Genomic DNA, 25,123 nt, shown 5'->3' with positions numbered 1-25,123 from the left:
CTGGGACTCCAAATTTGAATTGGTTGTGAACATGACTATAAATGCAGTAGATTAAATTGAACACACACACACACACACACACACACACACACACACACACACACACAAGATTTTATGCAGTGGTGGAATATACATTTACATTACATACTTTCGCGGCACTTCCATCCATCTTATGCAAAATTATAATACTATTCCACATCTCAGAGGCTAATATTGTGCTTTACACTCCACTACATTTATCTGACAGCCTTAGTTACATTTAATATTGGAATTTTTCATAACCTTCCTATACACTACAAACTCTGTACCTCAATGTGATGCTTATAATAGTGGGTTTTTTTTTTGATAATACTAATTGATAATGATTCTCCTTATATGTATTCTCAAAGAACAGTGATGCTACAAACATGATGATCTTAAAGAATCTGATGCATTGCTTCAAATTAAACTACCCAGCAGTAAAATGCAGTACGTAATAGTTAGAATAAATACAACCTAAAAAGCAGAAAAATGCAACATATAGTTAAGACAAGTCAAATTCTGTTATCAAATAACTACCATATATATTCATGTGCATTAAAGGTCCAGTGTGTAGGATTTAGGGACATCTATTGGCAGAAAAAAAAAGTATATAATATTGATAACTATGTTTCAATTATAGTTTATAATCACATGAAATTAAAAATCATTGTGTTTTTGTTACCTCAGAATGAGCCATTTATCTACACACAGAGCCTGTCCTCTCCCATGGAGTCAGCCATGTTGTTTCAACAGTAGCCCAGAAGGGACAAATTAAAACACTGGCTATAGACAGGGCAATTTGTGTTTTTGCGACGGCCACCATTCTCCTGCACGCTTGGCACACGGGAGTAACCTCACTGCTAGATGCCACTAAATCCAACACACAGAAACGTAAATGCAATATTATTGTTTATATTGATACACATGAATGCACCAGAAATAATAATCCAGAAGCATCATATATAATAGCACAGCACAGATGGAGACATTTTTTCAGCAGAGTGAGGTTTGCTGGTACTTACATACTTTTACTAGTAACAGAGTATATGCATAGAGTAGTATTGGTACTTTAACTTAAGAACTGATACACTTCTTACACCACTTCTTATATGTGCAACATGGGCTGGATGAGGCCATTAAAATGTGGACAAGTCATATAACTACGCTTTTAATTTATTAGGTAGAAGTTGCTTATTACAACAGAAAGGGACACTAGAAAATACATTACCCATAATGAATGACAACCAAATGCATTTTCCTCATGTCAGTCAAGACAACCCATGTATTGATGGTTATAACATGCCAATGAATTTGGTTTCAGCAGAGTAAATCTACTGTCTGCATCAAATGTTGGTAGTATAGGTAGTATATCAAGTATGTAATAAAAGGCACCAGGATGTGTTTACAATGACGAAACACCTGAACAATGATCCTCCACCTGTTTGCATGGCTTTTACACTCTCCACACCCTAAATGTCAATTCTTGATAACTGTGCAATCGTTCACATTGTAAAGGTATGTGCTCATCCAGCACTTCTGGTAATTCCAACACCGACTGAAGGCAGCAACTTTACTCTGGCTTTGTCAGTTTGTTGGAGAGCTTGGCTCCTCTCTGTGTGAGCTGCTGCCAACAGACAACACAGCTCAGAAACAATAGTGAGAGGAAAAAAAATCTGAAACTATTGGTGACATTGATTTCTTTAACTCTGTTTGAAAAGAAATGAAGGCTAAGGAACAATAGTGTGTGTGCTGGTTAACCTACCCAGTGCAGGAGCAAAGAAGTTTGTAAAGTAAATATTAGCTTAAAGGTTAGAGTCGCAGCTGAAGAGAGGAAAGAACTGATTTCCAAACAGACTCTGTCACATTTACCATGTTTGCGTTAAAACATGGAGCTGAAATATCAAGTGCTGGAGGGAGGTTTTCTGACAGCACAGTTTTTTCTTTTGATCAAATTGTGAAGCAAAATAGTTTTGTTGTTACTTCACTTGGTGAGAGCAGTTTCTTATGGTAAGCCACAGTTAATGTTTAACCAGGGCTTGGGTGATGTGAACCAATGTTGATATAACCTCTTAAAGGGCAATGAGCTTAGTTCAATTCAGTGTAACTGGCAATTAGAATGACTTCGACCCGTATAAGACCCTGTATCCTATCATGTGATGTAAGACAACTGTTGCACTGCTAGGTCGGAAATATTTTTCAAGGCAGATGTTTTTTTTGCAAGCATAAAGGAAACACATAGGCCTATTTGACCCTGTTATCTGTACATGGAAAGACGTTCAACTCGATGGGTCTCTGGAGTCCTCACTGTCATCTATGGAGCAGCAGGAAGCCAGAGATAAATCTCCTCCTGGACTAAACTGCTGATTCTTCAGCTTTACTCAATGCAGCAACCTCTGATACTGCAAGATTTAAATAAGGAAATTGCGAAATATAAAATGAGTCAATCCATTATTCTATTTTCCATGTTTTTATTGTTTATTTTAGAAGCAGTCGAAGAAAACATCCAGAAGATACAACTTTGTGCTTACACTTGTATTTTTTTTGCTTTTAATTACAAATTATTGATACAAGTAGGAACAAAATATTAATAAGTAAGATAATGAAAACTAAAGGAAGCTCATTCAATGGATATATCACATTTATATTTATTTAGTGCTTTTATTTCATAAAAGAAATTAAAAAAATAATAAAGTAACAGTATATTTGAAGGGCTGTCTATTATTGTATGGAAGAGTAATAACAATCAGATCATGAGGCAGTGGGTTAGCCTACTGTACAATGGCTGATAGGGCTTGAATTACATGAAGTGAAAGACAAATGAATGGCTAGCCACAGGGATTCAAGCCTCACATGCCCATGAAAATTTTCTGCTACAAGGCACATCATTAAATTTCTTTGCCGAACGTGAGACCTCAGCACAATCCTCACCTCCATCACTATTATTGGGCTCCCCGGCTTGCCAGAATTCGCCTACTAGATCAGTCCCATCCACCCACTTCCACATGTTCTCCTGCTCTCTGTCAGTCAAACCGATCCAGGTGACTGCATACATTTTGCTGACAAATATCAGCTCTTCCTGTGTGGTTATAATCACCAGGTCTGCTCCTCTTTCTTTACAGTCTTTCCTGCTGGCGTCCCAGGTTTTAGTCACTCCGCTGGGAGAGAAATAGTAGCACTTGTTCCTGAATGTTTTCCATCCTTGGATGCAAGGTTGACCTAGAGACAGAACAAGTGAATTTTAGTTATAGTGATCCTGAAACCATTGGTAAGATTTGGAGACCATTAGGGAACAAGTTGGGAACTTCTCGAGACTAGTTTCCACCATTAAGTGATGTTGTTTATAGCAAGTTAGAATGACCAATCCTCAAGCACTTGCCCGCTGTAAACATCAAGATCACATGACAGACAAAAGAGAAACTGCGATAATGAACAAGATACAGAGGCAATACTCAGTCACTGTAGTGGAAATGACAACTGTTGCTAGCAGATTTCATCAGCTGTAGCTAGGTAGCTACTTAAGCTAATATTAGCATTGTGACTTGATTAAAAACGCTGTCTCCAGCTGACATTTGATGTGTCCACCTGAGTCATCTTATCTTGTTTTAAAAAGGTGTTAAAGGTCCAGTGTGTAGGATTTAGAAGGCTTTATTGGCAAAAATGGAATATAACATTGGAAGTATGTTTTCTTTAGTATATAATCACCTAAAAATAAGAATTGTTGTGTTTTTGTTACCTTCAGATGAGCTGTTTATATCTAAATAGGAAACAGGTCCTTGTTCATGGAGTTTGGCACCTTCACCACCATGGTTCTACAGTAGCCCAAAGCAGACAAACCAAACAATAGCTCTATAGGCGCCAAACCACCATAGTTAGCAGCACTTATGCAACTAGAATGCCAGAAAAACAGATTCTTTTAAGATGAAACTGCTTTATTTAGTGTTTTTAACAGTTTAAATAACTGGATCTGTTTGTTCTGGAGAAGAAAAGATGGATGCAGATGATCCTAAAAGGTGAGCGGCCTGCCTGCGACATGCCAAACAGCATTGGAAAAACACTGATTTGTAATGTGAAAGTGCTTTATTCAGTGATTCACTGGTTTTAATCATTGGGACAGTTTGTTTTGTGAAAAAAAGAGACCCCTGTGGATAATTCGTCTCCCAGTAAAAAACCTCCTGAACAGTAAACGTTGAAGGAATTCTAACCGGGAGAAGTTTCAGCTGGTTGCAGTCTGCAGTCTTCACCACTAGATGCCACTAAAACCCCTTAATCTTACACACTGCTCCTTTAAATGTGTACTTGATGACTGACGCTAAGGCTTCACACACAAGGCAAAAAGTCAGCATGATGGACACATGGAAATAAAGAAACAGGAGTGTTCTTGTATTGCAAGAGTAAAGCTAGTCATATTATGGTAGGAAAAAATGTAAGCTCAGCCATCACTAAGCTTTTAAATCCATCTCTTACACTGGCCCTGTCCAAATACCCGCACTTGCGCCCTTGTGCCCCTTCATTGCGCGCTCCCGCTAAGGGGCGCAAGTGCGTAGGGTGTCCAAATTGTCTTCTGTTGTTATCAAGGGGTGCAAACCTGCGCCCTTAATGCACCCCTTCCGAAAGTGCGCATCAGACCTCACTTCGCTGAAGGATTTTACCCAGAATCCTCCGTAGTGTCGTGACGCCGTGACACTGCACAGCTGGCCGGTACAACTCACCATCTTCAAACGGTATCTGAGGTATCCGCGAGCCGTTAACTCCGACTGACAACAACCGTTAGAGGAACATAACGTCTAACAACACGCTGTGTGGACTTAATAATACATGACAGGGCATTAATAATGAAATAATATACAGTTTACAGTTGACTGGAGGTTTGTATGACAGTCCACATCACTTTACAGTTTTGATTGTGTCTTTAATTATTATTATTTTATTACCGTATGTCTTTATAGTTTATTTTATATCACAATTTATCCAAGCAAAAAACGTTTTAATAATAACTGTAATCTAGGCTACGTTAACGGTAGAGTAAAAAAAGATGTTACAGCTAATATACACATTATTAACAGGTAAATTCAAGAGTAAAATTTAATTTAATTTACCTGTTGGTTGGGCATCACCATCAATACTTGGATCTGATGTAGATGCCGCCTTCTCCTGCGGCTCCTAATCCTCCTCATCATTCGCTGATTGTATCTATTTATCATTTGCAGCAGCAGTGCTGCGAACAACGTTATTTCCTCTAACGCCATGTTTCGTCTCCTAGGAGACGGACCACCTGGACCCAAACAGAAGTGACGTGTACGCAACTGTCCCAATTCTCCTTTTTAAACAGCACCAATCCCTTGCGCACTTACGCCCCTAACTGCAATTTTGGCAAGTGCACTTCAGGAAAGACCTCAGGGCGCAAGTGCGGGTATTTGGACAGGGCCACTCTTTCCTGTCTTTGTGTTGTTGCTTTTGGAAATTATTTAAAAAAAGACAAGAACATGTTCCATATACATAACAAAATTTAAATTAGAGTTTGGACGTATTGTTCCAGTTTTACAATACTATTCTATGTGTCTGTAGTTTGCTGCGATCTGCACTCTGCTTAGTGCACCTTTCTAGGTCTCTGTACAGTAACAAAAATATCAAGCTTCACTGAGTTGTAAAGACTCATAGCTCCAGTGTCATGCAGTGAGTCTTCAGTCGGTTTAATTATTCCTATAACTATGCAGAATATTGTAGGTAGTTGTTACACAGATTAAACTTTCACTTTTGGTGCAAAACGCCTACTGTTTACACAACTGTGACTCTGAGAGTTGCTATTTTGAATACAAGGATTTTGTGTTTTCTGTTTAAAGTTATACAGAGGTATTCAGCATTTCTGTTTAACATTAAACAGAGAGTACAGGGTTATTGAGACCTGGTGGATTCATCAGTAACCAAACCTTGTACTGATTAGAAAGACTAGCAGATAATTTAACAGGTTGTCTGATATGACGCTGTATTAGTTTTGACACATTATCTTATTATCTTGACCCTCATAGAGTATACTAGTATGCATTTCATGATTCACCCAGGTATCTTGGGGGTTGACAATGTACCTTTATTTTCTCCCTCAATTTGCTTTGTACAACAATGAATCCAAATCAAAGAACACTCCATTCAAGTTTTAATTTCTAGCATTTCTTACCTGTTCTGTTTGAGTCTTTGCTTCTGGTTCTGAGTGTCTCGTTTAACCTTATGACCTCCTCTTGTAGTTTATCTCGACTCGCCGCCATGGTGTTGTATTGGCTCTGAAGTACCTCCATATCTCTCGTCAGGTTGCTGGATTGAATCTTCAGTTGGTCCAGCTCATTTCTCAGATTGTCTCTGTCGACAGTCAGGCTGTAGATCAGGTTTTCACACTTCACGTCCCAGTGACTGATGGCACCGGAATCTGCAACAAGTTTTAGAATCAATGGAAAACCGTGAAAATGATCAACTGACAACTCCTAGTGGTAGTATTGATTGATTTCGAGTGTTCAGTGGGAGTTTTTTGTTGTGTATTTATGCTCATTGTTGAGACTTGTACTTACTGTGGGCCACCACACCTAAGATCAGAATCAGCAGAAGAAGCCCCAGACACACTCCAGCAGCTCCAATCCACACTGCAGAACACATCATCACAATAAGGCAATGAAACCAAAAACAAGCAATGTGTAATTTGTTAAATGGTTTAATTAGCAGCACTTTGTCCTTATCTACATTTCATCATAGACAAAATAGCCTTTTTATAATTACTACTATTTCGGCTACAGTGAATGTTGCGCTGTATACTGACAGGAATGTGGTTACATGTGTATTCTTACCTGACATTTGAGATCGGCATCCATACTTTGATCTGCCATCATAAGCCATCAGGTTCACACTGTCTTCCCCAGCCTCCAGTGACTTGCAGTTCAGTGCCACTGACATCTGTGAAATTTGTGGTCAGTGTCTGCGTCTGTTTTTTTTATGAAGGTTCAATGACTTGCTGACACTGCAAATGGGAACCTGTGGGTAAGACGTGTTTGGTTTAGGAAAGACAACCCCTTGGGTTGAGGTTTTATGTAAAGCAGAACTCTGAGATCTTTTTTTACATTAGTTGTGAGTTGTAGTGGATATATGAAGCACTTAATTACATTTTTATATATAATGTATATACTGTATTTCTTCATCATAGGCATTTGTTAAGATTGCTTTGCAGATTTATTTATATTTACCATCTTAACATTACAGCTGTTTGCTTAGAATTGTGTGTCAGTGTACAGTAGCAGTGTATTTAAGCCTGTGATTAAGTTTTGTTTTTTATTTGCCTCAGGATTGCGGACTGAGCCTTTAAGGGTGGCACAGTTACAGGACAGTCAGCAAAACCCTTTGAATTACTTCCTGTTTCAAATAACAGGATGTCAGCCCGTGTTCATGTGCTCAAGTGTGAGAACTTGTTGTTGTCAGAAATAACATTGCGTAACTGACCTAACTCATAATAACCTCTTCAGGCCTAAATATAAAGGCATAGTTACAGCTGTAGGCTTTAAGTGATAATAGTCTTGATAGCCTTGATAGGTTGCCATGTGACCCTGTAGGTTATAGAAGCCCAAAGAGTGGGGCAGCAATCAGCAAGTCACTGCAAATATTGACGGTCACCATAAAGACAGCAGTTTTTGTTCTCTTAAATCCACTTGCTCATGTTCAACAGTATAACAAACAATGGAAAATGCATGATAAAGGTAAACTCAAATTAATTTGACAGTTTTTTTCCCGAGCATTTAGCCACATCTCCCTCACACAGCTTCGTTCAGCAAATAAGGCTGGCTCAGGCATCATTACGTGACCAAAGGTGGAGATCCTGACAACTGGCTCAGTTCAAGGACGGTCTTAACATTGAATTTGGGTGGCAAGAGTTATAAGGTCTTCCCATTCAATTCAATTCAATTCAATTCAATTCAGTTCAATTCAATTCAATAGTTTATTGTCATTGTTATAGTAAACAACGAGATAGTGTTGGAGCATTCCTGTCACTGCATAGTCATAGTGATACCAATAATAATCCCAAATAGATAGTGAATCCAATCCACAGAATAAATAAAAATAAAGTGCATTATGACAGCATTTTAATAGATACAATGTAATATTCAGTGTGTGAGTGTTCACAATTATTAGCACAGTTATATTCAGTTAAAAACAACCATGTATTAATTGATGCCACACAACCATCAACTATCTCACAGCTGCAAGATCATTCAGTATGTTTGTCAGTAATGCAGCCAGATCACACACACAAAAAAAAACAAGACAAAAAAACATACACATAGTGTGTGTGCTTGTATGTTTAACATGTTATTGATACTGCAGTAGATTGTATGGAGACAAAATTGTTTTACTTAGGGGGCATTTTCTTTTCAATATGTTCCAATGCAAACCATCAGTGTGTCTCCCTCTAGTGGCCTAAAGGTGCACAATACTCAAAAACCTAAAGAACTTTTAAGTTAATGATTAATTCAGAGAGAGATTATGTGAGAAATTAATAAATAAATTCACCTTTTTTTAGCATCTTTCATGCACAGAAAGCAGCACAAAGGCTTAACACACACATACACACAGAGGAAGGGAGAAAACAAGTGTTATTGAGTGCTGTTATCTACAAATTAAAGCAAATATTAAAGATTATAATTAATTCATTTTTACTTTGCTAACTGGAGACCGCTGTGCAACTGAATGTCCCCAAACCCTGAAGTCTGAGCAGGTTACCATACAACCACACCCCTTCCCCTGCAGACTTCCTTGATCCTCGGCATACTGTTTTCAAGTCTAGCTTTACCTCAGGCTGAACCAGGGGCCCAGCGGTCCCTCTCTACTGCTGGGCTTTGAATGGAAGCACAAGTACAGTTAATCACATATGGACACACAATGCAGTTATTGCCCATTTACAGTGAAAACCTCAGACCATAATTAATCTCAAGTATTTCCATTGCATTCCAGTCACTGTATGTGCTGTCCAAATGTCCACAGTATACTTTTGCTTTAAAGCTGTAACTGATTTGTTCGCCACTTGGGGTACAGTGCACACAGTCTGACACACATATGACCTTATAAAGTTGCTGTGGCTGACATGTTAGCCAACAATTGCAGGTTTAAACATCCAGCAGACACAGAGCAACATTAACATTCATGTAGAGCTGTTTTACCTGTGCTTTTGCTGCTATGATAAGTCAAAATGTTTTCCATTAAAAAGTGTATCTATTTTTTATATAGTAAGATAAACTCCCTGAATTCTTTGCATCCTTCAACACCCTGTCTCTAGCTTTAGCTTGATCAGGTAGCCTAGAGTACAGGGTTTATCGGAGTTTCTCCAAACACCACTAACGTAGTTGAACTTCTGAGGGGGGCTGAACAATTACATTTACATGTTATAAAGATTAAAAAATAAAATTATTATAAAATTATAAAATAAAAGTAGGCTACCTTAACTTGAATGAGTCCAGAAAGGATGTGCAAAGGATATGGTTTGTAGTTGTCAGCATCTTTTTGTGGTGTTGTGTTTCTACGTGATAATGTGTTCTTTTGGTTGTCATGTGTTTGTAATTGTTCTGTGTCTCCTTGTGTCTGTTATGGGGTGTATTTGCGTTTTTTTTTTTTTTTTTGGTTGTTTAGTTTCTCTGTGTAGTCATTTTGTGTCTCTTTTTAATGCCTTTGCATCTCTTTGTAGTTGTTTTGTGTCTCCTTCAAGTCATTTTGTGTCACTTTGGGGTATATCTGTGGGATTTTTTTAAGTCGTTTGTTGTCTCTTTGTAGTTCTTTGGTCCATCTTTGAAGTCATTTTGTTTCTCTTTGAGGTGTGTTTGTTTCTTTTTTGGTTGTTTTGTTTCTCTTTGTAGTCATTACATCTCTTTGTAGTTCCTTTGCATGTCTTTGTTGTCATTTTGTGCTCCTTCGAAGGTCAATTTGTGTCTCTCAGTTGAGTCCATTTTACTTGTTTTGTTTCTGTTTGTAGTTCATTTACCTCTCTTTGTAGTTATTTTGAGACTCTTCCTTGTTGATACATGTTGACTTGTATGACATTTTACAGGTGAAGGCCACTTTAGGTCCCTGGGTCTGTGTCCGGTAGGCCCTTTCAGCAATCCTGCCATGTGTTTAAGACAGAAGCTGCTGGCAACCTAAATGTTTATACAGAGTAACTTTGCCACTCTCAATCATTCACCTACCCAAAATGACACCTGAGGACCCCATAGGAGATGTACCTGAAGGTGCCATCATATGGGTCAATGATGTTCATTGTTATAACTTTGTCCAAATACCTTTGCTTGACCACCATAGCAGGCACAGGTAACACAGCGTGATCCCCACAGAATGTTGCCCTTGTCCCAAAATTTTAACATGATGTGACATCAACTTCTCATTTTATATCAAGACTACATAGGTCAGCAAAATGGCAATTCTTTAAAAATGATTATTTATTAAAATTAGATATTGGCTAATTGGCACTGCGCTGGTAATTTAGAGCAATTTCTTGTCCGCTGCTCTTCAAAGGTGATGTCCGGGGTGAAGCAGCAATCATATTTGGAGATGTTCAGTTTAAAACAGTTTAAAATCCAACCATAACAGTCTAAAATTAATATGATAAAAAAAATCACCATTACAGTAAAAAGCAAAAACAGATCACTGACACAAATTCATGATTTCGATTGTCCCAATTTTATCTTTAATTTCACACGTGTAGGTTACAATTTGCCATCATATTTTTTTAGGTATAATTGTCATTATGGGTCATTCTTGTTTGCAGAAAAATTATCACATTTTTTCATTTCCATACATGAAGAAGAAAACTTTTTTGCTGATTTTCATTTGTGTAATACCAAAGTCAGATTACACGCACAAAGATGGCATATCAGCCGGGATTTCTTTTGTCTTCTGCTTCTCATTTGAAAATAACATTTATAAAAGTATACATTCATTTGAAAAAACAAAACAGAAATTCTACTTTATCTGTTTTCCATAACAGTTAAAATGTGTTATTTTACAGACACATGTACCACAGTAAAACTTTTTTCCCATGAGGTCATATTTGCCATTCAGACCCCCATCTTCGTCCCAGACCTCAATCAGGATGTGGCTTTGGGCATTCTCAAAGGTAAACCACTGTTGAAACACTGTGGTCTGTTTGTTGATAATGACTGCAGTTGTCCTCGTCACTTTGCCAATGGTCACCTACATTGAATTTTAAAGTAGATACAAGATGGACACACATATGCATGTGAAACAAACTATTTCACATTCAGTGCTGCACTCATTTCCCCATATTTCAAGGTCATTTCTCAAGTTTTTGTTGCAAGAAACTGATCATTTTGAATTGTCAAATCACTTTTTAGACCTTGTAAAATATTAAATATGATTGCTTTCACTTGGCCATTGTCACCTTTAATTATTACCTGCAATTACAGTACATCTACATACACACTTTCTCACTTATGTAAAGAAATGGTGATGACCTACCTAAATATATGTGTCTGGAGGAGAGAACGTATCCCCACCATGTAGAAAGGAGTGGCTGGGATACACATTCACTGATTTCCCTTTGCATCCACTGAATCTATCGGTGGCTTCAGGGTGAGACAGTACCATCAACAGCAACAAAGGAACAAGAGCTGCGCACTTCATCCTCACTCTTCACTTCACCTGTGTGTGGGAGACAGTGAGCAGTAGAGCTGTGCAGACAGGCAGAAGCTCCTGCATGAGATGTGTTACAGACTCCAAATGTCATCTGCCAAAGAGATGGAGGGTTGGAGTACCGGGTTGGACTCGCTTTTTCATTCAGTACTGCCGTAATTCTTCATGGCATAGATTCAAGAGGTTATTGAAAACATTCTTAAGAGATTTTGGTCCATATTGACATAGTAGTGTCAAAAAGTTGTTGCAGATATGTCGGCTGCACATGGAGGCCATTAGACTACAGTGAACTCAATGTTATGTTCAAGAAACCAGTTTGAGAGGATTTGAGCTTTGTGACATGGTGCGTTATCCTGCTGGAAGCAGCCATCAGAAGATGGGTACACTGTGGTCATAGAAAACTGTTGCCTTTCTATCATCTTGAACCAGTCTGGCCATTAACCTCTGACCTCTGGCATCAACTAGGCATTTTCACCCAGAGAACTGCCGCTCACTGGATATTTTCTCTTTTTCAGACCATCCTCTGTAAAAACTAGAGATGGTTGTGGGTGAAAATCCCAGTAGATCATCAGTTTCTGAAACACTCAGACCATGCCGAGTTCAAAGCCCTTTAATTCACCTTCTTCCCCATTCTGATGCTCAGTTTGAACTTCAGCAGGTCGTCTTGACCATGTCTACATGACTAAATGCATTGAATTGCTGCCATGTGATTGAATGATTAGCTATTTGCGTTAATGAGCAGTTGGTCATTACTTCATCCTTCAATAAAAAGCAGCCTTATCTGATGATGCAGGCACATTTCTTTTTCATGTCAGTTATTTTTATTATATAAATTGCCAATTCTACAAAACAAAATCTCTATGTCTACTAACATCTTTTTGGCATGCAAGTCTGAACATCTGATCGACTCATGATGATGCTGGGGCAGGGGTCCCTCTTGCTCCTGCTCCTCCTCCTCCTCCTCCTCCTCCTCCTCTTCTCCTGCTCTTCGGGAACTCACAGATGAAAAACATGGTGGCTTCACACTCCACATGACTCCATGTCCCAGTGCTGAGCAGCTCCACGCAGCTTGAGTTTGTGGTGGGAGATACACTGGAACTGAGATCATCTTGACTCCAGGCTGCAAACCCCTGCAGAGGGCTGGAGTCTGCATAAACATGACTGCTCGTTCCATCCTGATGACAAAAACATAGAGGAGATAAAATGAGAAAGACAGTAACAACAGGGAGCACTCTCGAAACATAGTTACTCATTATTTAACCAGCAGGAGAACTTAGCCCCAGACACTCATCCTCCAGTTGCCAGTACAGATACTCATCCTCCTTTAGAAAACAGATGCAAACATGGATAAACAGACCAAAAATTGAAACTCCACCTGCTGCAGTGTGTGTGTGTCAGGACCACTTACTGTGTCCTTGCTCTGAACCTGCACTCCGATATAAACTCTTGTCAGTCCTGCCTGACTGACATAGTCTGCCATTAGACGGTTGGTGTTGCTGGTTTTTGGCATGGCCAGTGTGCCTCCTCTCAGCTTGCAGTTCATTGAAGCCTCTCTGAACCTCTTGGGCTCCTTCACCAGCAGGTAGTACCTCTCTTCTGTTTCCTTCAGCCCTAAGATGACTGCACAGGACAGGGTTTAGAGTTAATTTCATTGACTGTGAGCAGGTCTCAGTGACTTTGGGCTGCCTCTAACTCTGCATTCATGTGGTATTGGAACAATTGGAAAAACAATTGACTGGGAAAATTCACATGAATACAACAACTCAGAAATGCAGTAAAAAAGGTCCTAGGAGGTTAGGTTGCTTTCCATGACGCTCTTCATATAACATAACATAAAACATACATATTTTTGCATCATGTTCAACCACATGACGGTTAGGGCACTGACATGGCATTATCAATAAAAAATAAGGCTGTCTTTTATGGCAACCCCACTATGGATATTAGATCAAAGGTCACAGGAAAAGAGACAAAAAAATGGAGAGAGCAAAAGCTTGTGTGTCTTCATCGAAGTTAATCAAATTTCATGCCACGAGTAAGCAAAGCCACGAAGAACCTCAATACTCAAGTCATTTTTATAAATGACCAAAATGCATTTTACATTGAAAATAACATCAACGTCGTAAGGGAGGGTAATATAAAAAACAGGAATTAAGTGACAAAACAAAATAAAGACAAATTTTTAACCAAACCATGGCTTATTAATTCATAAATTCAATATTAACTCCATATATTTTCTCACTCTATATTTTATCTTTAGAGATGCATGCCGTGATTTTCACACTTGTGAGGATGTTCAGCTGGCTTACTGTCACTTCACTTACTGTAGTGTATGCTAAACCAGTGGTTCCCAACTGGTAGGTAGTGGTCCAAAAGTGGGTCATGGGTCCATTCTGAATGGACTGCAAGCGACTTGCAAACATGCCATTTGTAAAAAAAAAAAAAAAAGTGCAGTGGATTTCAAACGCGCAACCTCTATTCTGAAGAGCTGGTTCCTGCTGTAGAGCGAGGGACTAACAGACAGCTACCTAACAGAGACAGCAAACTAGCTCAAAGACTTGGCCAAACTGAAGTATTAAACTGTGTGGACCCTGAACTAAGGACTGAGGAGAACACAGGGAGGACCCTGTGGCTGGACCAGTTGGGAACCAATGTGCTAAACCATAAGTATCATACAGTACTATTCAGCACTCACCATTCTTCACAAACTTGACAGCATTCCTCAGCTTGCCCACATTGATGTCCAGCTGTCCAACCACCTTCCTGTACCTGCCGCAGTCACATGTCGTGCCTGATGGATTAAACAAAGGCAAGCACATGATTTGAGTGTGTACGGGATTTAATAGCACAGAATCACCATCCTGCACTGTGACTGTGACAAACTGTATCACAGTATATGACTGTAAGACCTTACAGTAGAACACCACTGTGCTTTCTTGTTGTGTGATATGAACGCTATTTAAGAGCCTCAGTCACTAGATGAAGACAAATCCTGCTGCATGGCAAACAACTGTTCCACCCTAGCCTTGGGGTATTTAAATTGATATCCAAGAAATTCAATATTTGCAATGCCACTCCAGTGTGCAGGCGTACACACCCAATAAAAACACTGTCCTGATATTATCTGACAGCTGAGTTGTATTTAACGCTGCCCTGCTGTATTCCTGCAGTAGAAACATCTTCAAGAATGTTCAGAGTCATTTTATAGGGACCAGCCACAAATAAATGTTTGTTTTATTTAATGAACTGAGTGACACCAATATAGTTTGCCCAACTCTATGTTTACCAATTCAAACCCACTTACAAAACTGACTGTTGAAATGTCAGTAGATGCGGTTACATGGATATAACTCACCTGTTTATGAGGCTCATCCTGGTTATGATCATATTTGGGATATGGTGTTCACATTAGCACAGAGAAATCATTCATATTCCTAGCACACATCCCGATTTCTTCCCAGCTCGGGTTTCTCATGAACAGAATATGGTGTTTACGTGCTCAAACACATCGACCAGATACTCCAAAAATTTGATCATAAATGGGATATTTATGTCCACGTAACCACACTCACTAGGCTGTTTATTAGTAAATGAAAATAGCTGTAACATCACGTTGGTCTGAGAGGAGCAGAATGATGGGTATCTTCACATACTCACCTGGTTTCCCTTTTAATCCAGAGGGACCATCCAAACCTGTATCACCTTTGTTACCTGCAGAGGGGTAGAAATTTAATGTGAGACATGTCTTACAATTCCGACATCTGTGATCCTGGCTGTTCACTTTTTAATGTTTTCAATAGCTTCAAATATGAATAAATAATACAGTACTATGACTGACTATCTACAGATAATTCAATATGCTGACAGCTTCTTGTGTTATTTCATTGCATTGTGATGTAGTTGCAACATTTCACCACCAGATGGCTGTATCATACATGAAACATTTTGAATATGGCCACACACAGATGCAGATATACAAAGGTCAAATTCTGACCTTTGTAGCCCAGATTTAATTGTTTCTAATATATGTATACATAACATGACAAGACAAACATTTCTGAAATATAGAGATGTGGGTAAATAGTAAGCTTGTGCGCAAATGTAATCCAGAACATATTCACTTGTATGTGAGCTTCACTGAGGTAACTGACAGTTGCACATTTTGGGGAAGTGGGCTGCAGTACAAACAGCACAACAGGCTGTTTTTGTGTGAGGACATATTGTACCCGTACAATCTGATCAGCCTGAGTAAGTCCTGTGATGAAATACAGTTACAGTTTGAGCACCCTGACGAAATGAAAAGTCAGCATTTCCGACTTAAAACTTGTTGTCTTGTTGCCAATATAGAAGCTCTGTGAGTTATGAGGATAAAAATGCGACTAGATGTGCAGTGGGAGCATATAGTTCAATTCACCCCAAACAGTCCGGCTGTTTTATAGTTTTATAGCTTTAGATAGTTGTTCTTTTGCCCGAGCTAAATGTAAGTCCTGTAAACACTCTAATAATAAGCCGACATATGCACTGAATTATAGCAGAAACAAGGAATACGTTCTCATGTATCGTAATCTTATCTTGAATGAACTCCAATTTTGTAAACGTAGATATGCAGCTATTTTCTGTGAGTGAGCCTGTAACAGGATCAAACTTCTGTAAAAGAGTAGCTGAATTTTTGCAGATTCCGCTAAAGCCGACACTGCTCTGAAAATGCGTTTTCTTTCCAGGTGTTTTATGAGCTGCAGGCGGTCAGGATCAAGGAAAATCCAAACCTGTGACCTCACTCCTTTTGCCCCAAGATGGCTGATGCACAGCCACTTTCCTGTAAGTGTATTAAACCTAATGAATACTGAGAAAAAAAGAATGGATGCCTAGAAAGGCACGGGAACATGAATGCTCATAAAAATAAAGATAGAAATTGTTTCAGCCACCCTGGCAAAGCGGCCACATGACATCAGACTGTAGGATTATGTTTTTTTCTATCTTTGGTTGTGATAATTTAAAACATAAAAGAAATAGGAAAAATTTCTCCCTGTGTGTATTAGTCTTGGGACTAATTTAGTTTGCTGATTTGTGTAGAAATGTCCGTTCTACTTATTTTAATGTTTTGAGTCTATGACTATGGAGCTGCAGTCCAAGCCGAGGAGGAGTCCAGGAAACTGTATTTCTTCTTTTAGGCAATTATAAAGTCATTAAAATCATGTAGAAACCTCACAGCTATATTTTTGGCATTTTTGCAGTGTGCTCTGGGCAGGTTCAAAAAGTGGAAGCAAGACAAATTCACACAGAGTTGAGGGTTATAAAGTCCATAATTCTTCCTCTCATTTTTTTGGTGCTCTCTCTTGTTTGATTTATTGTGTACAGCCAGTTTGATTTCCTAATGGTAATGAATCCTCTAGGTATATCTAGTTTGGGGTTAACGATAAAGAAAAAGAGAAAATGATAGAGAAGGAAAAAGAAAAGATAAGGTTTACGTTCGATGAGAAATGACTTATTTGTTGTACCATTATCTCCAATAGGCCCCATCTTCCCTGTGTGTCCCGCCTTTCCCTCAAGCCCCGTCTCTCCTGTCAGTCCTGGGGATGAAAAGAAAGAAAGATGGAGGATGAGAGGAAGGGAGAAAGGAGGAGTTGTTCATGGAGACAATGTAGGGCCTTTGAGACACAGCAAAAGAGCCTCATCATCTCGGCCTGAGATTCTGACTTTCCAGCACAAAATGCACAACACACAGAAAAAGCTAGCATACACAAGCCGCAGCAGAACCCCACATTTGATCTCAAAGTATTACTGCTAACTCGCTTCATCATATTTTTTTCAAAGATCCTTTATTCTGTCGTTCAGGCTTGTCATATTCTTACAATTAAGACTTGGCGTTTCGTGGCTTTCATCATTTTTCTTTTGTTTTTTGATTATTTTGTTGTTCTCGAGCCTAATCAATATAATTGCGTTCTCCCAGAGATTGCCTGCCCTGAGGCTTTTTTCCAACAATCGCTGCATAGCTCGGTTCCTAAATTGATGCTGTTATTGCTATTATTATTTTGCCAGTAAATAAATTAGAGGCGGAAAATGCTGATTTATTTCGGGCACTAACTGGAGGCTGTTTGTGGAGCGAAGTCTGTGAGAAAGTGGCGTGAGGTTGTTTCAGCGGGCCCCGGTGCATGCTATATGATAGACTTGAGCACACGCTATTGTGCACGTATTGTCTTGTCACATGATCAAACAGGGACTTGACACTGGACATTAACACATACAGTACCCAGCAATCATCATTAGATATCTGTATATGACAGAAAATTATGAAATGAATTTGATTTAATATTTTTTATTGTTTATTTATAATTTAAGGAGAAGTAGTTTTGTCGAGGGCATATATGGCAAATCACAACATTTTTAATTTAATGAAAGTTCTTCTTTGAACACAGGCATATTTCCAATCGACCATAAGGGCCCATTCTCCCCCCAACACGTTGTTGGAAGGCCTACTCTCTATATGGGCCCCCCACCAGTACACTGCACTCTCTATATTTACGCCCCTGCAAAGTATGCATTGTCGCCGGTTTAGCTGATTTAGTCAAAATGGAAGTTCACCTTTAAAATGTAATAAACAAATAAAGTAAATAATAAAGTAAATGCATGTACTTACTATTTATTTGTGTAATTGTATTACCTTCAGAGTGTGTAAAGTTCTGTTATACACAAGTTCATTTAAACATTCATAGAGATTATCTGTTGTTACCATTGATCTGATTGTTGTCACCACAATGCCTGTAACAGATACAGTCCTTCTGTAATCTGATTACGTCAACTGTCACTTCACAATCATATTAAGGCTGTTACAGTTCGGTGTCAAAGAGATACTGAGAGGGGTGCATGGTTTTGGATGTTACAGTGAAAGTGTAGAACAGAGAATATCAGAGTGTGTGTGTGTGAGAGAGATCATGTGCATGTGTGTGTGTCCGTGTCTGTCCGTGTGTGTGTGTGTGTGTGTGTGTATGGGAAAACTACAGAGCAGACTGGAGGCTTTCTGCCAGCATTTGAACGAGTATTTCCTCAGGAAACTATTCAGCTGGAAATTGATGGCGTTTGAAATACTAAGTGACACATTAGAGAGGCCTACTGCTTTTAGAGGGATTCGCCACACACACATACATATGCACAAGCGCACACATACACACACACGCACACACACATACAGCCAGCTATTCACTACTATTTCCCATTTCCCACTTCCTCATGTTGATTTTCTACTTGATGATTTGTGAGAAGTGTTGGCGGAGGGTGTGAGGTCTTATGGATTGTGTGAGGTCTGGTAGACATCGAAAAGCTGTGGCTTATGGGAAACTGCAGTATTTCACCATGATCTGTGTGCTATTTTTGCGTAATTTTCACTATGCATGCCTGAGGGAATACTTTAACGATGCTGTCCCGAGAAGCGATTGTGACCCATGATTATAGGTGTTTGTTTTTCGCTATACGAAGATATTTAATCTGCTGGTCTCTTGTTATTCCTTCTGTGTCTATAAAAGCTGATTAATGTTGTTTTCCCAGTGCTTATGCTTGCCAGTTAAACCGTCTATCTAAATTTCCAGATAACAGTCCTCCCTATCACTGCAGTCGCTCTTTATAATGGCCAACCCCTCCAACTGGTTTAACGTCTGGATTCTCCAGCTGCTGGAGGATAAATGAGGTGAAGGCCACATTTTTCATTCTAATCACAGAGCCTGAGACAACTTTAAGCTATTTCAGAAGGGCTTAACGGACTAGACATTTTTGAGGCTTGATATAACAAAAATACAAGAGATTAAAATGCTAAGCAGGCCTCAGATCAGATCGTTCACTGCACACTGTTTGCTCACATATAATGAGCAAATATGAATACTGGTATTTCTGCTTTTCAGAGTTCAGTCGACAGAGAAAAGAGAGCTGCGTCACATGAAACAAAGGCCTTCAGCCAGGTTTTCCATTTGCGGTACATATGGTTCATGCAAGCTGTCCCAACAGGTTCTTCCCAAAAATTAAAAACCTTATGTAACACCTAACTCTGCAGTCTGTACCACTGACATTTCCCACCTAAACTCCACCAGCAGCTTTACAGTAAATGTCGCACAATTAACAAACGCAGAAATCCAGCACAAGGGTTTGTTGACATTAATAAGCTTGGAGCAACAAATTGTTTTTGTTGCCCTCCGGAGCATTCACAGTCATGTATTCCCTTTTAACATTCCAAAATTAAGCAACTGCTTCCTGTAAAACGGCCTAACTTAAGACAGGGAATACATGCGTCATCTGTTGAGCTGCTGACATACTGCAGTCACAGATTCATCATAGGTACCTGCGTTCATTCCTACAGCGAGCGTACGCACAGTAAAAACCATAATGATTGGGTTTGCTATTCTGTTGAAAAATATGTGCAAAGTTGAAAAAGGGTTCACATGTATAGATATATATGTATGCTTTGTTTCTCTTAACAGTTTTGGAAAACACTCGGTCAGTCCTGGCATGTGTCCTTCACACGGTCTGATGAGTGAAGTGTGTCTGGTGTTGTGGAGTGTGTGCATGTATGTGCTTGTGTGTGAGGACGTCTGGGTGAATAAAACAAACATCTGTGGAGAGCAAGAGGGCAGCCAGGAAGCAGTGCTTTTATACTGTTTGTGTGTATATACAATTATGTATTGTGTGTTTGTACATCTACCTCCTTGTGTCTATATGCTTGCATGCCTTGTGTGCATATAGTATATTGTGTCTGAGTGTGTGTGTGTGTGTGTGTGTGTGTGTGTGTGTATGGGGAGACATCTGTATATATCATATGGCTGGTTTGTTGGCCAGCTAGTCTACCAGCCCAGTTGGAACACATGGTGAAGCAGGACGCCGCTGCTTTCCTCAGCAGCAATTAACACGTCTGCTTCCGCCACAGAAACACAGTAGTTTTGGTCTGTCTGTCCATATGTCTGTCTGTCTGTCTGTCACAGAGCAAAGGAAAGCAGGCTGTACAGAGCAGGAAAAAGCAAAACCTGCTGCCAGGGTGAACTCACACAGGCTGTCTGGAAACTCACTGTACAGAAACTAAGACATGATAGTTTGTCCATATCACAGCAGCAATGTAAATGATTTGTGATATAGACGGGTGAAGTCAGACTTTAAGCTTCTGTGCAAACATAAGAGAGACGTGAGGCATTCCCGCCCATTACTTTCGCTGTTTTTATTCCACTTTCAATTGTCTGTACACATGTACATATGTTGCAACCCTGCCAATGAAGACAGAAGAGCAGGATTTTTCAGCAACACCAGGAAAAGCACAGGTGTAAATGATAAAATGCACCACACACTACTACCGCACACTGTCATGGCTTACTGGGACACTGGAATTACACAGAGCCATCGTTAATCTCACGTGCATAGGCTGTATAATGGAATGGACATAATAAAAATGGGCGACATGACAGCTCCCCAAAAGTAAAGCCAAAACATCTTGATCGCCCCCTGGTGAGTGGTGTTAGAGGGGTGGGATTATTCCACCACATTTCAATACTAATGATTTTTTTCAGGATTTTTCATTATAAAAAAAAGAGTTTAATTTTCTAAATAGAAATGTGGCAACCATTGTTCTAGTCTTCCAAACTTTGCAAAGTATAGTTCAATCATCACCAAGCAATACACAGTGACCTACAACTGGCCTATGTCACTGTTAGTCAACCACATGTTTTCAGGTTCCAGGTTTCTTCTGCTCGAGGGATTTTCAAGTTGATTCTACTGTGACTCATGGAGTAATTTAGCCAGTGTGGGTGCCATTTAAACAGACCAGGAGTCACTGTGATTATGGTAATACTTGTCCACTGCATCATCTTCAACCACAGTCTGATAACAAACCAAAATGTTATTTTATTTGGACTGTAATGCTGGCTTTAAAGGGGAATTTTACAGATCAAAGTCTGTGTAGGGGTCTTGGGGAGTATTACTACATAATATAAAAAGCATTTAGTGGCTCTCTCTGGAGTGATGTCAAGTGTAGCTGCTCATCTCTGCTTGAGGCTAGTGGCTCAAGGCTACATTAGCCGCCACTAGCATACACACACAGTCCTCCACCTGAGCTGTCTGCAGTTAAGATGCGTTATGGGTAATGTATGCATCAGGTTTTAACAAGGAGAAAGAATGCATGGAATCAACAGGACTAATTGGGCTGTATTCAAAACCTCTTCTCTACTCACAGCATGTACTGATCTGGCCAAAATGTAGGACGTAGTATGCAAACAAAAGCAAATTCTGCAGTATGGCAAAAACACCTGGATGTTGAGTATGCATTGGACCAATCTACCTTATCTACTGTGTCACATAATGCAAAGCACTGGAATGGTCACAACAGCCGGTCATGGTTAAAATGGCAGTCATTCGCCTTCTGCTATCTTCATTATGTCACATTATGGCCATATAACCATGTGCAGATTATGGGACAATGGCCCCCTGGGCACAGATGTGCAAAAGGCCCCACTGGCTCTTCAACATAGCGACAGTTCACACTGACCTTTTGGTTGTGCCTCTTTTTTGCTGTTGTTTTGCATCTCTTTGTAGATGTTTTGTGTCTCTTTGGGGTCTTTTCGAGTCTCTTCCTGGTTGGTATGTGTTCATTTAAGTGACATTTTGCAAATGAAGTATGTCGTAGGAGGTTCTACTGCATTGATTTTATTCTTGGTGCAGTAATAATTTATCAGGGATGTGCCTTGTATTGTTTTGTTCCCATTTCTTCTTTACAATAGCCAGTTATAACAAAATAAATACGCTCTCCCCCTCAATATACAGCATATGCTCCATACCTGGAAGTCCTGGTGGTCCATTCTTTCCCAGTTTTCCCTGATCTCCCTCCTCTCCAATCTCACCTTGGTCCCCTGGATTATAAAGGAAAGACAGTAAAGAGGAGTTCAAAAGTATAAGGAGAACTTGTTTCCTGTTATGTTTCATGCACAGTTCAGGTCAGAAGGGGCCTCTCAGAGGTAGTTTCCAAGGTAGCTTACTTTCCTGTTGAGGCAGGGATTAAATCTGTATATTCCCACTCACTGCTGGCATGGATGAAATATTGAAGCCATCACAGGATGATGATACATTATCAAAACTCAAGGCTGGCCAAGAACTACTACAGCACAGCGCCCGGGACAGTGAGTGTTTGCGTACGAGATTCTGAGCAGGCCCACTTGTGGGTTCGGGTGCAAGTCCTACTGTAAGGTTAAGTTTGAATCAACTTTGGATGTTTATAAAAGTCTTTTGACTCTTCATATTCCATTTTAATCTACACTCATCTGAGCCAATATCATTTTCAAAAGCACTTACTTGTTTTAAGTATTAGTGACACCACATAGTTTGCAGAGTTGAAAGCACAAACGAGATGTAGGAGAAATATCTCTGGTGGGTCCGCTGTTCAAAGAGCTCTTGGCAAGAAATCTTGAGAGGTTTCATCTGAGTGTCTATTAAAGCTGTAATTCTGCCCCAGTTGTTGATGCCAACAGCTCTTTATATCTTGTTAAGTGCTGGGCTTTTGAAATGAAAGACTGTAACAAACCCCCTCCATTAGACTGGAGGAGTACTTAGGAAAATTGATTATTCAGTTTTGCAGGCTGTGTAGACATTTTCAAGTAACCTAAATCACTGTAATTTATAAATGTTTCTGCCTGCGTGAAATGATTTCCTTTTGTGGACTACTGAACTGAAACCACGTACAATTACATTACTAACACGCCTCACTTGTGTGATTAAGATGTCAAATCAAAGAGAGGTTTTCTGTGTCAAAAATATTCTGGCATTGATTGAAGCAGCGGGATCCCTTTATGTGACATAAGTGAGTAAATTCAAAGTTTGTCAGCAAACTTTTCTCAAAGAAACCAAAGTGTTTTGACATACTTGTGTCTCAATGACAAAATAATATGCCAGTAAATCTACAGCTGAGGTCAAAGTACCCGTAAACGCAATAAAAGCATGTTTGTTGGAAAAAGTTAAAATAAATAAGAACAGTTGTGTGGACATTTTTTCGGGGTATGTAACGTAGAAAAATGCACGTCCGGCACCCACTCAAATACGCAGCTGTGAGAATACACACTCCCAGAGACCGCCTGTGGTCAGCAGTATCTGAGATGAGTCTTATCCAAATAATCAGTTCAGTTTATTGGCAGCTGTATAAATACACGCTGCCACAATGGGACTTTTTTACCAGTACAGAAGATTCAGTGGAAAGCTGACAAAATGTGCACTCACTTCCAAGTGAAAGTGTACGTGATGTTACTGTTCCCTTTTCACTTTCCTGATAAACACCACTTCATAGTTCAGTAACTACTTTTATAAAATATTTGTCCACAAGAATGAAGCTAGTTAACAATTTTCTGTGTTCCAGAACTTAAAGCCAATTTTTTGCAGTAGCCTGAATGGAGCTGAAAAACAGTTGCTTTGCTTAAGTGTGTATTTTATTGGGTCTGTCTGTCTGAATCAGCGGGGGAACAAGCTACTGGATGTCGTAAAATAGAAAGCACACACAGGGAGGCATTCCCTCCAAAAGACTATGGGGTAACAGACTACTGGCTATAAACTGCAGGACATTACATGCTTGCTACCTTCATCACCAGCTCTATAAACCCTGAAGCACATTAGGGGTGTTTCCCTCAGAATTTTCCATTTGACACCTATAGGTACTGACATTTACATTGTAAGGACATTCAACTAACTCTCCTATACATTTATTGTAAGGTCATAAACTTGTATAGTTTCACCTCCAACAGTGTGAAGAGACAATAAGACTGCAAGCACCCAAGAACCCAAACAGTCTATTAGAGATTTGTTAGTGTTGTTGTTGAATTACTGCATCACACAGATTTGTGCATTCAATAAGACATTTGACTAAAATGTTTAGGTACCATATAGTCAGGTTTAAAAACAAACACACCTACACAGGCAAGCTCAAAGCGAATTCTGGGACTTGCATTACCTTTAGCTCCAGGTAGAAGGGTGTTGGTGCAGACTTCTGTCGAGGCAGAGATGTAGTTCAACACGGCTGCAAACACACAGAGCACCAACACTCCCATCATATCCCAGTCATCACTGACCACTGAAGAAGATCCTGATTTTCAGTAAAGTATCTCATGCGCCAGTGTGCACCGAATGATAGTTTTAACCACAAGACCAGAGGATCAGTGCAGCGCTAATGAGCAAACACGCTGCAGAGAGGGTCAGAACAGAGCTGTGCTGTTTAGAGAGCACACAGACACAGACACACACACACATACACACACGCACATATACTTGTTTATAGAGTCTTATCAGTCACTTGTCATAATATCAAACAACACTTAACAGATCACTGCATTCCTGTACATCTTGCCCCTTGGAACTGACCCTTTGCTAAGTCCCGCCCCTGGACGCAGACTGGCCAATCATAACATAGCATCAGGCCGGCTCAGACCAGTGT

At 39.6% G+C, this 25,123-nt stretch overlaps 2 protein-coding genes across 2 annotated transcripts; both read right to left on the bottom strand.

Moving 5' to 3' along the window:
• Positions 1–2,472: 2,472 nt before the first annotated feature.
• On the bottom strand, positions 2,473–7,007 carry LOC117266282 (CD209 antigen-like protein C). The gene is made up of 4 exons (XM_033641387.2): positions 6,852–7,007; positions 6,579–6,650; positions 6,194–6,439; positions 2,473–3,237 (listed from the first exon to the last, which is right to left on the bottom strand). The coding sequence occupies exons 1-4, from the start codon at positions 6,955–6,957 to the stop codon at positions 2,861–2,863; spliced, it is 801 nt and encodes a 266-aa protein (XP_033497278.1). The 5' UTR covers positions 6,958–7,007; the 3' UTR covers positions 2,473–2,860.
• Positions 7,008–12,486: 5,479 nt separating this feature from the next.
• colec10 (collectin sub-family member 10 (C-type lectin)) lies at positions 12,487–24,923 on the bottom strand. The gene is made up of 7 exons (XM_033640214.2): positions 24,644–24,923; positions 22,491–22,562; positions 17,187–17,258; positions 15,346–15,399; positions 14,384–14,479; positions 13,097–13,308; positions 12,487–12,863 (listed from the first exon to the last, which is right to left on the bottom strand). Exons 1-7 carry the CDS (start codon positions 24,741–24,743, stop codon positions 12,597–12,599), a joined length of 873 nt encoding a protein of 290 aa, XP_033496105.1. The 5' UTR covers positions 24,744–24,923; the 3' UTR covers positions 12,487–12,596.
• Between the last annotated feature and the right edge of the window lie 200 nt (positions 24,924–25,123).

The sequence above is a fragment of the Epinephelus lanceolatus genome, chromosome 10 (assembly GCF_041903045.1).
Source record: "Epinephelus lanceolatus isolate andai-2023 chromosome 10, ASM4190304v1, whole genome shotgun sequence".
Lineage (NCBI taxonomy): Eukaryota > Metazoa > Chordata > Actinopteri > Perciformes > Serranidae > Epinephelus > Epinephelus lanceolatus.
The sequence above is the reverse complement of the archived record's forward strand: the minus strand, read 5'-3'. Positions and strand labels throughout refer to the sequence as shown.

Coding starts and splice junctions, on each gene's coding strand:
- colec10 (XM_033640214.2), bottom strand. CDS start 24,743: ATGATGGGAGTGTTGGTGCTCTGTGTGTTTGCAGCCGTGTTGAACTAC. Junction 14,480..15,345: donor TGGATTAAAAGGGAAACCAG/GTGAGTATGTGA, acceptor TTAATCCATCAG/GCACGACATGTGACTGCGGC. Junction 13,309..14,383: donor TGTCAAGTTTGTGAAGAATG/GTGAGTGCTGAA, acceptor TGTCCTGTGCAG/TCATCTTAGGGCTGAAGGAA.
- LOC117266282 (XM_033641387.2), bottom strand. CDS start 6,957: ATGTCAGTGGCACTGAACTGCAAGTCACTGGAGGCTGGGGAAGACAGT. Junction 6,651..6,851: donor ATGCCGATCTCAAATGTCAG/GTAAGAATACAC, acceptor TGTGTTCTGCAG/TGTGGATTGGAGCTGCTGGA. Junction 6,440..6,578: donor CTTAGGTGTGGTGGCCCACA/GTAAGTACAAGT, acceptor AACTTGTTGCAG/ATTCCGGTGCCATCAGTCAC.